Source organism: Mytilus trossulus, chromosome 1, assembly GCF_036588685.1.
Source record: "Mytilus trossulus isolate FHL-02 chromosome 1, PNRI_Mtr1.1.1.hap1, whole genome shotgun sequence".
In the NCBI taxonomy this organism is placed as follows: domain Eukaryota; kingdom Metazoa; phylum Mollusca; class Bivalvia; order Mytilida; family Mytilidae; genus Mytilus; species Mytilus trossulus.
In genome coordinates, this window is record NC_086373.1 from 41,561,363 (window position 1) to 41,575,448 (window position 14,086).

At 34.9% G+C, this 14,086-nt stretch overlaps 2 protein-coding genes across 2 annotated transcripts; one reads left to right on the plus strand and one right to left on the minus strand.

The window, feature by feature from the left end:
* Nucleotides 1-2,058: 2,058 nt before the first annotated feature.
* Nucleotides 2,059-5,593, minus strand: LOC134707929 (uncharacterized). The gene is made up of 3 exons (XM_063568104.1): nucleotides 5,468-5,593; nucleotides 3,810-3,878; nucleotides 2,059-2,924 (listed from the first exon to the last, which is right to left on the minus strand). Exons 2-3 carry the CDS (start codon nucleotides 3,865-3,867, stop codon nucleotides 2,128-2,130), a joined length of 855 nt encoding a protein of 284 aa, XP_063424174.1. The 5' UTR covers nucleotides 3,868-3,878; nucleotides 5,468-5,593; the 3' UTR covers nucleotides 2,059-2,127.
* Nucleotides 5,594-6,288: 695 nt separating this feature from the next.
* Nucleotides 6,289-9,797, plus strand: LOC134718933 (uncharacterized). Its single transcript, XM_063581829.1, has 2 exons — nucleotides 6,289-6,426; nucleotides 6,573-9,797. The coding sequence occupies exons 1-2, from the start codon at nucleotides 6,289-6,291 to the stop codon at nucleotides 9,795-9,797; spliced, it is 3,363 nt and encodes a 1,120-aa protein (XP_063437899.1).
* Nucleotides 9,798-14,086: the final 4,289 nt, after the last annotated feature.

A 14,086-nucleotide genomic window follows, 5' to 3' on the forward strand; every position in this document is an offset into this window, starting at 1 on the left:
GAATAATGCTCGAGCCACTTGACTTTCATAGCTCATAATTAACGTTTTTACATGATATTTTAATAAAGTTGTTAAAGATAATTTGCTTCTCAAAGTGAAAGACGTAATACAAATCGTATGCTTGCATCATCTTAACCAAATACAGATTTGATGTAAGTCCTGAACATTTCGACAATTGTTTGTTTATTTATATAAAAACCGTTTTGTAAACAAATCACATGTTAAGATCCGACTAAATACCTATATTCCGTTAGCGTCAGGGATGGGCACAATTACTGACAAATGTAATCGATTAATAATCGATTACATGAAGGATTTGTGTGCAATCGATTAATAATCGATTACTCAAATTTTAGTATGTAATCGATTACAATCGATTACTTTATCAAAAGTAATTACATTACTTTTTGATTATTGTCGATTACATGCTTAAACATTTCAACAAAAAAATAACATGAATAAACACAATTATATTGCTCAACATTTGTCATGTTTGTATAGAGGAAATTAAGAACTTTACCAAATGCATCATTTAAAGCATTGTTTCAAAATTATAAGTTAATAGCTGTTTTTTTAGATCAAATCTCTTAATGAAGATTAGAAATCTTGAATTTTTTACCTTCAACATAAATGAAAGATGTCATGGCATTGCAACAATCACTTATTCATAACTAATTCATGTAATTGTTTTTCAAAAATTTGGCTTTCTTACTAACTTCAGTTAGCTTTTTTGTTTTTACTCTTTAAAAAATAATATTTTAGCATAGTGAATTATAATGTTTAAGGAAATATAAAAAAAAAGGTAGAATAATTAATTAGTTCAGCTAATTTTTAAGATCAAAATTTATTTTTATAATGACATGCATGATTTAAACCTTTTGTTTGGATAACCACCCTAATTCCAGTTTATTTAACTGCCACTGGAGTACAATTTATAACCTGGGGCTAAATACTGTAAATTTCCCTCTTAATTAGACATAAGATAATTGAAATAAAAACAAGGAATGTATTGATTAGAAGACTTTGATCATCTCATTAGGAAAGGCAAGAATGTTGTTGAGATTTGTTGACCTCTCCAATCAAATTATATACAAAATATATTTATAGTGTCTAAGGGATACATTTATCTATTCCTAAAAAGAATTGCAATGCATTGCCATTGGTTCATTAATGTTAAAAGGATTTTTTTTTATTCTTTTTTAATTTAATTTATATACATGTACATGTATATCATAAAATTTAAGAAATCAACTGATTATGTATTCTTAGCTTTAATTTCAACTCTGATTGAAAATGATGTTTTCAGGAAATATAATACAAATAAACTTACTACTTTTAAAAATGTAGTACAGAACTGAACGAAAGACAGACAGACACATTTCTTAGTTAAGATCTATTTTATTATTTCAAATCTATTTTATTATTCTAATATTAAAGCTCTTGAATTATTGACAAGCATATACATCAATTTGTTTTAAATAGCTAGATATAAAGTAAATTTAGTTAGGGGATCTGGTTACTCATAATGCAGCTTGAGACAATAGATAGAAATAAGGCAGTTGCTTAACTCTCAAGTATTGTTGATGCATAATATTTTATCTGTAGAACAAAGTGATAACACACATATTTCCCTCTGAAATAGGTTATTTTTCATCAAACTATTTTACTAAAGTAATCGAAATGTAATCGTAAAGTAATCGATGATTACATCCATTTTTTTGCTATAATCGATTAAATTACGATTACATGTAATCGAAAATGTCTTCGATTACAGATTACTGTCGATTACTTGAAAAAATGTAATCAATTACAATCGATTACGATTACAGATTACGATTACCCCATCCCTGGTTAGCGTCAGGTAAATATGCTATATAATTGAAACACAATGAGTCGTATTTAATATAATTGTTCTAAATTGAGCTTATGCCCCATTATAAGATTTGTTCTCTTACTTTCAAACATTTAAAAGACTTTATATATTGTAAATTGAAATTATGTTTTATTGACATTGCGGTGATATCGAGATGATATCAAACACCTTTATTATAAAGCAAGATTTGTATAACATTTTATTTCATCAAAAAAAGAATCTTTTGTGTACAAATTTTGGATTTCATCTTGTGTCTATCCGAGATATCCTTTAGACGGCTTTCTACGGCAAATCCTATGGCAACCAACAGTGGCACAGAATTTGGTTGTTGGACAATCTCCATCACTAAAACAGTCGTTTTTGCAATCAGTTTTTCCTCCTACAACTGACTGAGCAACGACTCCTGAACCTGAAGTACGAATTGAACCACCACGTCTGGAAGAACCAGTGTCTAGTCCACCTCGTCCAGCGCTGATTGAGTCGAGGATTTCAGAACCTGAATGACCAGACCCTCCACGTCTACTACCTATGGTTTCCAAATGAGAACTGCTAGAGAGATCAAAATTTCTATCCAGACCAGATGTACCAATTCTGCTGCCAGATGACATATGATCATCATTGCTTGAAACTCTGGTCAAGCCAGATGATGAACTTCTAGAAGAAATATCGACACAGTAACTGCTACAACCATCATGTACACATTTATGTCCTGAACGACACAACTTGTCATCTCCACACCCATAATGACAATTACTGATACTGTCATCGTCAGACAAAACACGAGACAAACCAGTTGAGGAGCCCCTTGATCCAGAGGTCCTGCTTCCAACAGAACCACCAGACAAGCCTAAACTGTCTGATGATCCGTGTGTTACAAATTCACTGCCTATTCCATGAGATGTTTCAACTCTACTTGATCCTGCTCGTCTATTTGCATCAATAACATCCAGCACAGAAAGGGATTCACCATCACGACGCCCGTTTCTGTTTCTTCCAATTGTGTTTTCCAATCCATGTCTATCTAATGCATGTTTTTCCTTTGGTGCATATACTGTAAATTCAAATATATGACATTTTATATAGTTTTCTGGTTCAAGAGAGAGTTTTAGCGAGACTTTAAAACAGGAATAATCGACCATTTTCCAAATGCCTGTACCAAGTCAGGAATATGACAGTTTTCATCAATACCCTTGATGTGTTTGAGCTTTTGATTTTGCCATTTGATAAGGCACGTACCGTGTTTGATTTTCGTCGGAGTTCAATATTTTTGTTATTTTACGTTTTTCACATAATAATATATGCACCTGTCCTAAGTCAGGAATCTGATGTACAGTAGTTGTCGTTTGTTTATGTAATATATACGTGTTTCTCGTTTAGTTTATATAGACTAGACCGTTGGTTTTTCCCGTTTGAATGGTTTTACACTAGTAATTTTGGGGCCCTTTATAGCTTGTTGTTCGGTGTGAGCCAAGGCTCTGTGTTGAAGGCCGTACTTTAACCTATAATGGTTTACTTTTTAAATTGTTTCTTGGATGGAGAGTTGTCTCATTGGCACTCACACCCCATCTTCCTATATCTATATAGTATTTCAAAAACAATAGATATGAACTTTATATAGATATAAAGGTTGTTTTTTTGCCAAAAAGATAAATATCCACTATTTATCAAAGTACCTTTAAACAGTACAAACACTCATCAAAACCCATATCGTACTTTAAGCTATAAAGGAACCATTATAACAAAAGGCAAAACTATTACAAAAGATAACTATTTGTTTTAAGGTATTTTATTAAAGTTTTCATGAATTTGTGCTGAAATTGTATCTTTCTAAAGATTTTTCTGCGGTAAGATATAAATATATTTAATCTCAATATCAACAAACTTTTGGTAAAGCAGCCTATATATCTCGTGCATGTAAATTGAATATTTTTCTTACCGGCTACTGTCATTGTGGTCAATGCCATCGAGAAGAGAAAGGTCTGAAATTTCATCATCTCTAAGAAATCTGAAAAACACATGGTAAATATTATGTCTGAGAGAATCATAATCAGCACATCACTGACATAAAACGGTGAATCTAAAAAATAATTGTTTTATTTTTGACATGCGAGACAGTTACATCCTCGGAAGGATTAATGATAATTTTTAGGTAAAACTTAAAAAAAACAAAGGAGTAGGTCCATTAAGACCTCTTTTTGACCCCAAAATAAGGCAGTTTTACAAGATTCATAAACTGTAATCTTTTAGTTATCTATTGGACAGTAGACTGGTTCTGCTACATAAATATGGGCTGTTTTTGACAATACAATGAACATGTATTGGGTACTAGCACCATTAAGTCATGCTAAATTACTGAAATCTTCACAATTCTAGCATTTTAGTTAAAATTTAGATAGTTTTCGTGTAAAACGAAAGTGGTCGCATTCATGTTCATCCTTAATATTGAAAAGTAAGTTGTATTTTATGATAATACATATAAACATATATAAAGGTTGAGTATGAACACGGATGCGGCCACTTTCAATTTTGACAAAAAACATCTGAAAAGTGACATTTTTGGGGCATATTTGGTAGATTTTTCATATTTGAGCTTGAATCGGATCGTTTTTAATGACTTACTCAGTTAAAATCTTTCACTTAAACTAATTGATTCAAATGAAATAGACACTCAAGTGTTTCAAAAGTGTTTGAAATCTTTCGTCAGATGAACCTGAAATTTGAGGTCAAAATCGGTCCTTACCGAACATACTCCTTTCAACAAAATCTTGATTTTTTTTAGGTTTGATTGTTTTTGAGCTACAGGTTGTCAAAATTTATTATTCTGTAAGAATTCTTTCTCCAAAAGGCATTTTTATGAAATTAATACTAAAAATTTGACTTTAAGTATCTAAATTCTTTCAACGGATATTACGCAAGACTAAAACCCAACCAAGCTAAATATTGATATTGCATATTAATAAATCGAGAACTTATAGTTCCAATTTATATTAAAATTATTACGTTTCAGAACAATTGGATAGAACTTACAAATTAAAAATTGATTCACGAATCGAAAAATAAAGAAAAGAGCTTAAAGAAAAATAGCAACACCTTTCACTGAATTCTTAGAGATGCACATCTTTTTTCTTTGTGAATGAATATTTTAAATCTTTTAGCAAAATGTAAAGAGTAACTTCAACGTCTCAAATAATTATTTAAGTTGGCTTTTAATTTCCGACAGATATTAAAACAAAGTAAAAATCTTCTTGTGTGCCAATTAAATGTATACTTCGAATCAGTTGTTTTCTAGAATAAACATACAAATGTGTCTTTTACCTTTCAGTCATCTAAATCGATACATAAATGTTGAACACTGCACAATTTTCGATACACTTGTCTTTCTGAAATCATTACATATTTAAATTTCTTTCTAACAAGTGAGCAATATCATTTTTTTACATACAGCAAATGCATCAAGTTTAGACAAACCGTACCTTATGAACTTTAACAATTCTTTTTATAATTCTTTTTATTTTATCTAGCTCACTTTTGCATTCTTGTTGTTTACATTCGTTTATAATATATATATATATCTATGCTAAAACATGGTCTTACCTTTGTTTAAAGCAATTGAAATATTAAGTGGAACTGAATAGTGTTTTGCTGCTTCCGAAATGTTCTTTTATACCATTTTCAATTAGTTTTTCCTTTAAATGACGTACACACAAGGAAACATGTAACTAAACCGCAAATGATGAATTTGTTAAATGTATTCGAACTCTTTTAATGTCACAAATGTCATATTTCTATAAAATTGTGGATTATGCTTAATTTTTTAGGTGTACTAAGGGCGAAATTACACTTACTTTGTCTTTCAACAGCAAACATATTTGTCATTATGTCATTATACATGTAGTTATTACGAAATATCGCTTTGACTTATTATCAATTTGGTAAAATATGCACGTTATTATTTTCGTTCTAATCAGAGACATGTACTGTTTTAATTAAACCTAACCAGAAGCCTTTATTTCATTATTATATGGACGTTATTACGTTTCAGTTAGAATTGTTTGAAAACCACTGTGTTTAGAAACACAGCTTTTATTTAGACATATAACATAACATCTGATTCGAACAGGTTTGGACGTACGTTAAAAAGCAGGACGAGCACGATTTTTAGCTAAAAACCAAACGAATGAACATTTAGAAAAATAGTGTTTCAGATAGAGACGAACTTTCTGCTCCACATATGGCATACGTCATGTTGCTTATGAAAAAACACAATGTTGGCTTAGTTTAAATCATTGGGGGAAAAGTAGAGGTACCGACCATCGTATTACTTTTAGAAAAACACACATAATTAGAAAATTAGGACCTTGTAATACACACATAAACTGACTGCTGGGAAAGACCGGCTGACAACCAAGAATAGAATGGTGACGTCTGGAGAGACAGATGGCATTCAGGGAAGACTGAAACAAGGGTGTGAAGGGTTGGCATCCCAACACACTGTTCCTGTGAAGGAACACCATACCAAGCTACAGAACAGAATAAAGAGCAATACCCCCAGGGTCTTCCGAGAGGGGGGGAGGATGAAAGACCCATTGAGCAGGACAAAACGGTAACAACTCGGCTAATCCAACGGACTTTGACTGGAACAACGGCAGAAACCAAGTGTCATTGTGGAAAAGTTTGCAAGAACTTAAAAGGTTTCAAGATACACCAGGCAAGAACTAAGTGTGGATCTGGGAAGCAGCAAAGGGAACGCACAGTTAACACTGATGAGACGGCGGAGGACCACAGCAAGGAAGCACACCACAGTGCTGAGGACCTCTTACCTAATGAAGCTACTCAGATCAACATTGAGGAGGAGCAAGGGAATCGAAACCAGCAGAAACCAGCGAAAACACCATCGACAGACAGCAGGAAAGAAAAGATACAATGGCCAGCAACAGATGATAAGAGATGGGAGATCTTTGACGAAGACCTAGATAAGATCTTAGATAACACACTAACAGGAGATGTACAGAGAAAGATATCATCATTGTCAACACTTATATATGCAGTAGGACAAGAAAGATTTGGAGGCAGTAACATCAAAACAAGAGAAAGCACTCTGGGTAACAGCAAACATAACAGACGTCAACAAGAAATACAAACACTCAGAACTGAAATAAGCGATGTCACTAAACAGTATAAAAGAGCAAATGAGGAGGAGAAAGAAGGATTGAATGAGCTAAGATCAATTCTGAGGGAAAGAAGAAACAATCTACAAAGAGCAGAAAGAATTAGAAAAGCTAGGAAGGAAAGAGGGAAGAAGAGAGCAATGTTTGTGGCCAACCCATATAAGTTTACCAAAGCAACACTGGACGGAACAAAGGCGGGATCAGTAAAAAGCTCAAAAGAGGAAGTGGAAAAACATCTACCAGAGACGCACAGTGACGAAAGGCAGTGGGCACATCTAGGTAACTGTGAAAGGATAGAGAATGTGCCAGAACCAGAGATACCAATGAACATTAAGGAACCATCATGGAAAGAAGTATCAGATGTTGTAAAGAAAGCCAGGTCTGCATCATCACCAGGACCAAATGGCATCCCGTACAAAAGATATAAGCAGTGTCCAAAGATTTTGAAACACCTGTGGAGGCTACTGAAAGTGGTGTGGAGGAAAGGGAAGATACCATCATGTTGGCAGAAAGCAGAGGGGTGTTTTATTCCAAAAGAGGAAAAATCAGAAGACATCACACAATTTAGAACTATTTCCCTCCTGAATGTAGAAGGAAAGATCTTTTTCTCTATTATGGCTAGAAGGATGACATCATATATGACAGATAACAACTATGTAGACACTTCAGTACAGAAGGGCGGAATACCAGGATTCTCAGGATGCATTGAACATACAAGCATCATTTCACAACTGATTCAAGAGGCCAAAGTAAACAAGAAAGATCTTACAGTAGTATGGCTAGATTTGGCAAACGCATATGGCACTATTCCTCACATGCTGATACAGGAGTCACTAGACCATTATCATATTCCCGACCACTTTAAGAAAGTAATAAGAAGCTATCTCAGTGGGATTGAGCTGCGATTTACAACGAGCACATTCACAACAACATGGCAGAAACTACAAAAAGGAATAGTTACTGGATGTACCATCTCAGTTATTTTGTTTGTCATGGGAATGAATATGATTATTAAATCTGGAGAGAGAGAAACTAGAGGCCAAAAAACATCAACTGACATTAGGCAACCACCAAATAGAGGGTTTATGGACGATTTAACCATCACCACAGATACTCATGTCCAGGCTAGATGGGTGTTGAAGGCTTTGGAAGAGACAGTTACATGGGCAAGGATGGCTTTTAAACCAAGGAAGTCTAGAGCTTTAATAATAAGGAAAGGGAAGAGCACACACCAAGTCGAACTGAAGGTGCAAGGGGAAGTCATTCCATCAATAATAGACAATCCTATCAAGTGCTTAGGAAAGTGGTATGATGACTCTCTTAGTGACAAGAACAATATCAGGAAAATCGAACAACAGGTTTCAGAGGGAATGAGGAACATCGATAAGACAGGTCTACCAGGGAAATTAAAGGCATGGATATACCAACATGGACTCCTGCCAAGGATATCATGGCCACTTATGTTGTACGAAATTACATTATCAACAGTTGAGAAGCTTGAAAGAACCATCAACAGACATCTAAGGAAATGGTTAGGTGTCCCTCCAAGTTTTACAACTGTAGGACTGTACAGCAGGACCGCAAAGTTGCAGCTCCCATTAACATCTATAGTGGAAGAATTCAAAGTATGCAAAACTCGCCTTGTAATGACATTGAAAGAATCAAAAGACGACAAAGTAAGAACAGCAGGTGTCCAAGTAAGAACAGGACGAAAGTGGTCAGCATCAAAAGCAGTTTCAGAGGCAGAGAGTAGATTAAGGCACAAAGATATCATAGGAACGGTGGCAGTAGGAAGACAGGGCCTTGGAACATCAAAATGTTGCTACTGGAAAAACGCTAACACTAAAGAAAGACGAAGTTTAGTTCAAAGAGAGGTAAAATCTAGAGAAGAAGAGAACAGACAAGCAAAGACAGTAGAATTAGGGTGCCAAGGCGCATGGTCAAGATGGGATTTAGAACAACGATCCCTCACATGGTCAGAAATATGGCGATATCCTCAGTACCAATTACAGTTTCTTCTGAGATCAGTGTATGATGTGTTACCAACACCATCTAATCTGCACAGGTGGAAACTATCAGAAACACCAGATTGTCCCTTGTGCGGAAATAGAGGAACACTTCATCATGTACTTTCAGGATGCAATATCGCTCTCACACAGGGGAGATATACATGGCGACACAACCAAGTACTCAGGGAACTTGCTGAAGTGATAGAGAAACAGAGGAGAGATGCAAAACAAACTAAGAACAAACCTATGAAAATCCAGTTTGTGAAGGAGGGGGAAATAGGCCAGAAAAGTAAACAGAACACATCAGGAATGTTACATCAGGCTAAAGACTGGCAGCTAGAAGTAGATCTAGGGAAAAAGCTGCAATTTCCGGACATTGTACAAACCAACCTAAGACCAGACATGGTTCTATGGTCTTCCGGCAGTAAAAAGGTTATGATAATTGAGCTGACTGTTCCCTGGGAGGAGAGATGTGGCGAAGCCAATGAAAGAAAGAGGGCAAAGTATGACGAACTATTGGCAGAATGTAGAGATAAAGGATGGCAGACATGGAACTTTCCTGTTGAGGTTGGCTGCATAGGCTTCCCTGCACAGTCAGTGTGGCGGTTGCTTTCTGCAGTAGGAGTGACTGGCCGGCAAAGAAGAACAGCAATACAGAAACTAGGCCAAGCAGCAGAGAAAGCGTCTTGCTGGATATGGATGAAAAGAGACAGTAGTAGCTGGAAACCCACCACCAATGCGCAGTGATTGATCACCACTGTGGACCCCCCGTCCTGAGAGTGTACCGAGCTAGGGGTCGAAACACACGATGACGGATGGCCTCGGCTGAGGACATTGGCGGTGTTTGCAGTAATTCCATCAGTACTGTATGTAAGTAAAATAGGTGTCTTTCTGAAATTGTTTAAGATCTCACCTACTAATTTCTTGATTTTGTATTTACATTAAGTCACAGATCGAATTTATTCGTCCAATGAATGTTCACTTGTTTGTGTTGATATGTCTTTTGATTTGCGTTAATTTATATTTCAATTGATATTTTCCAGTGTGTCTTTCTATGTTGTGATGTTACACTTTTGTTTCAGATAAGGGTAAATAAAGGCAAAAGTAGTATACCGCTGTTCAAAACTCATAAAGCCATGGACAAAAAACAAAATCGGGGTAACAAACTAAAACCGAGGGAAACGCATTAAATATAAGAGGAGAACAACGACACAACACTGAAATGTAACACACACAGAAACGGACCAAGCATCAGAAAAAAATCTCACGAGAATAACAAATCTAACATGAAAACCAAATACATGAATTTGGGATAGACAAGTACCGTGACACGTATTATCGCAATGTGAATTTACACTCAAAAATGAGAGAAAAAAACCCGACGCAACGTTAAAATGTATTACACACATAAACGAACAATAATATAACAAAGGCCATCTTCCTGACTTGGTACAGGACATTTTTGAAGGGAAAAAATGGTGAGTTGAACCTGGTTTTGTGGCATGCCAGACCTCGCACTTTAATGGCAATGTTAAATATAACATTGAAATGACAACATAATATTACAGGACTACAATACAAATAAATAGGAGAACATATTAGACAAAGAAACACATGATTAATACTCATTAAAAATCCGCTGCATTTAATTTGTTTGCACTTGTCTGAAGTCAGGAACCTGATGTTTAGTGGTTGTCGTTTGATGATGTGGTTCATAAGTGTTTTTCGTGTCACGTTTTTTTATATAGATCAGACCGTCGGCTTTCCCATTTGAAAGATTTTACACTAGTCATTGTAATGGCACTTTATAGCTTGCTGTTCGATGTGAGCCAAGGTTCCGTGTTGAAAACCGAAATTCGACCCTTTGTCGACCTTTAATGGTTTAATTTTACAATTGTTACTTGGAAGCAGCGAAGTCTCATTGGCATTCATACCACATCTTTTTATATCTATAAAATCATATAATCCTTATATAAACGCAGATTTTAAACAACAAATATCGATTACATTGTTCAGGTTCCTCTATGTAAATCAACATTAGCGAAAAGACTTAAGTTCATCGTAGGTAAAACAAGGAGTAAGATACTAAAGAAACATTCAAACTCATGGGTAGAAATAGAACATATAAAACTAAAGACTGAGAAACATGACACCCCCCCCCCCCAAAAAAAAAAAAAAGAAAAGATAAAAAGAAAAAAAAAAGAAAAAAAAAAAGGGATACCAGGTGCTCCGGAGATTTCAACAAATCATAATTCCAAGTGATGAAGACACCACGCAATAACGGATTGTCAACTGATCCTTATCCAAGACATCACAAAAATCTAGCACATCGGTTTTGTAAATTTTCGAATTCTGGAACTTGAGCGAATGTGAAATTTCTAAATTGAAACACCTTTTTCATGACATAGGGTAGACGAGACGCATACCAATCTTTAACAAACTTTACTTAAATTGTCTGTTTATAAATTTTTGAAATTATTATGAAACTAAGATTTCAACTCCCTCAGGCAAAGTTGGCTTTAGACGAATTTGGCTATTAATTTTAGGTATTTTTGACATATAGCTCTTCAACGATTTTCGGTACTTATACATCTTCGGATTTCAAATGTTTGGCTTTGAGCGTTCCTGATGAAGGAAAATCCAGAAAAGCGCTTCGGACGCAATAAATAATAAAACGTGTTGTTTTCCATTTTTTATCAACATTAAGATTGAAAAACATAAAAGAACTAAATCAGAACATCGTGAACCCCTCAAATGATGGGAAATATCAGGCGCTCCGTAAGGGTAAGGAGACACTGCTTCTCATGTGTCACCCATCGTGTTGCTCATGCAAGTAAAAACCTGGTGATAATTATACAAAAGGGGCGAAAGATACCAGAGAAACAGTCAACCTCATAAATCGAAAATACACCGACAACGCCATGGCTAAAAATGAAAAAGAAAAACAGACAAATAATAGTACCCAAGAAACAACACAGAAAACTAATGACCGAGCAATACGAACCTCACCTAAAACTGGGGATGAGTTCAGGTGCTCCGGAAGGAGGAGAAGATCCTCATGCGGCACCCCTCGTGTTGCTCATGTTATTACAAACCCGATAAATTGTCTAATTCGGCAGGTCACATTTATGAAAAGGGAAAGGGATTGTAGAATAAACATATCCGATATCATCTGTGAAACGCATATTTCATAACGGTAAACCAACTCGTGGAGGCGTCCGTAAAATCTACAAGGGAATGATTTCAACTTCATCATTTGGAACTCTTGGGTTTTATAGCTTTCTTGTGAGTAGCAACCCTCTGTCAAGGATATCATGATAGGAAATAGAAGTGCGGGAATATCGTATCAATTGGGAGATATATACTCCGTATACATGCGCTGGTGGAATTTTACTTCATAGAAATGGAAAGTTCACAATTGGGAAGCTGAAATCATCTAGTTTTTCGAAAAGTTTTGTTTTCAACCAACCTTCACTGTAAATTTCTAGATGTAAGTCAAGATATGATGTAGACCTAACTGTATCAGTTGTATCCTTTATCGCTAGTTCGATGGGATAGATGCGTTCCACATTAGTGAGAGAATCATCTATGTAGCGGAAAATAAAGGATATTTCTAAATTCTTATTTTTTATCCTGTATGAAGTCATCCTCATAGTAATTAAGAAACAAGTCGACAAGAAGAAAAGCACAATTGGTTCCCATTGGAATGCCGGCAGTCTGTTGAAAAACATGTCCTCCAAACGTATCAAGAAATCAAGCATCTTGATAATGTCAGTTTCAGAGAATTTTTTGTTTGAATCAGTGTGATCCTGTGCAAAGTAGGATTTATCCCTCTCTTAGAAAAGATACTTGTATCTTCGTTGGCCATACTTTTTTATGTCACATTATAAGAAAGGATACAGGATTGCAGCCATGACAGTTGGTCCATTTTCGTCGAATTACAGACTCCTTAAAAGACTCATAAAAAGGGTTGATTTCAACTTCACTTGGAACTCTTGGCATAATACCTTTCTTGTGAGCACCAAGCAAATCATGATAGGAAATACGAGCCTTCAAATATCGTATTGACTCGGAGATATAACCTAGAAAAAGTTTTTTTTAATTCTTGAAAGCGTATTGGAAAGTTATAACCCCTTGGAGAGAGGGGTTTCCTCCTTTTTGCTGTTTTATATTATATATCTGGTTGACGTTTAATTACTCTTTTTTTTGGCTTTTGTCATTTATATTTGAGCCCATTGTAGGACTGTTAATTGTAAATGTATATAACAAAAATGTTTATTTAGTTTTTGGTTTACTGAGAACAAAATCAATATTAATACCAATAAAAACAATATTCAATGATGTATTAACAGTGTTGAATTGGTAACCTTTTAAAATAAGTTTACATCACGGATCGATAAATTTACAGGATCGTTTCTAGATTTTCGGGCAAGGGAAACAAAATCTCCGTAAAAATGCGGATGTTACTTCGTTTGAAATAACTCTTCTACAGGAACAATCATACTTCAAAACGAAATCTTTATATCCATGGTAGAATTCAGTGAAGGTTTTAAGTAATTTGTGGTTACAAAATCTCTGGCTTAATAATTTACCAGTAATACCTAGATTACGTTCATTAAAATTAAAAACGTTATAACTCACTTGGGCATAGCGAACGAGTTGTAAGATATAAACAGTGTAGGATTGTGCCATCGGAACATTATCATCTAACAATGGAAAATTAACAATAGGGAATGAAATATCGTCCCTTTTGTCTTGAATTTTAGTGTGAAGTTTATCGTGTAAAACCGAAATATTTAGATCCAAAAAAAGACGGGTATTACCGTTTAAATTTGATTTATTTAAAGTAAGTTCTATATGTCAATTGCTGCAGTATATCTAGAAGGTTTTTATTTAACGAAAAAATATCATCAAGGTAAGGGTAAATGTGATTGAATTGTATTTTCGTCGTTGTGAATATGTCTTATAGGTTCTATCTTACATGCAGGCTAGAATAAGATGCATGGTCACATTTGATTGTTAACAAATTTGCATTT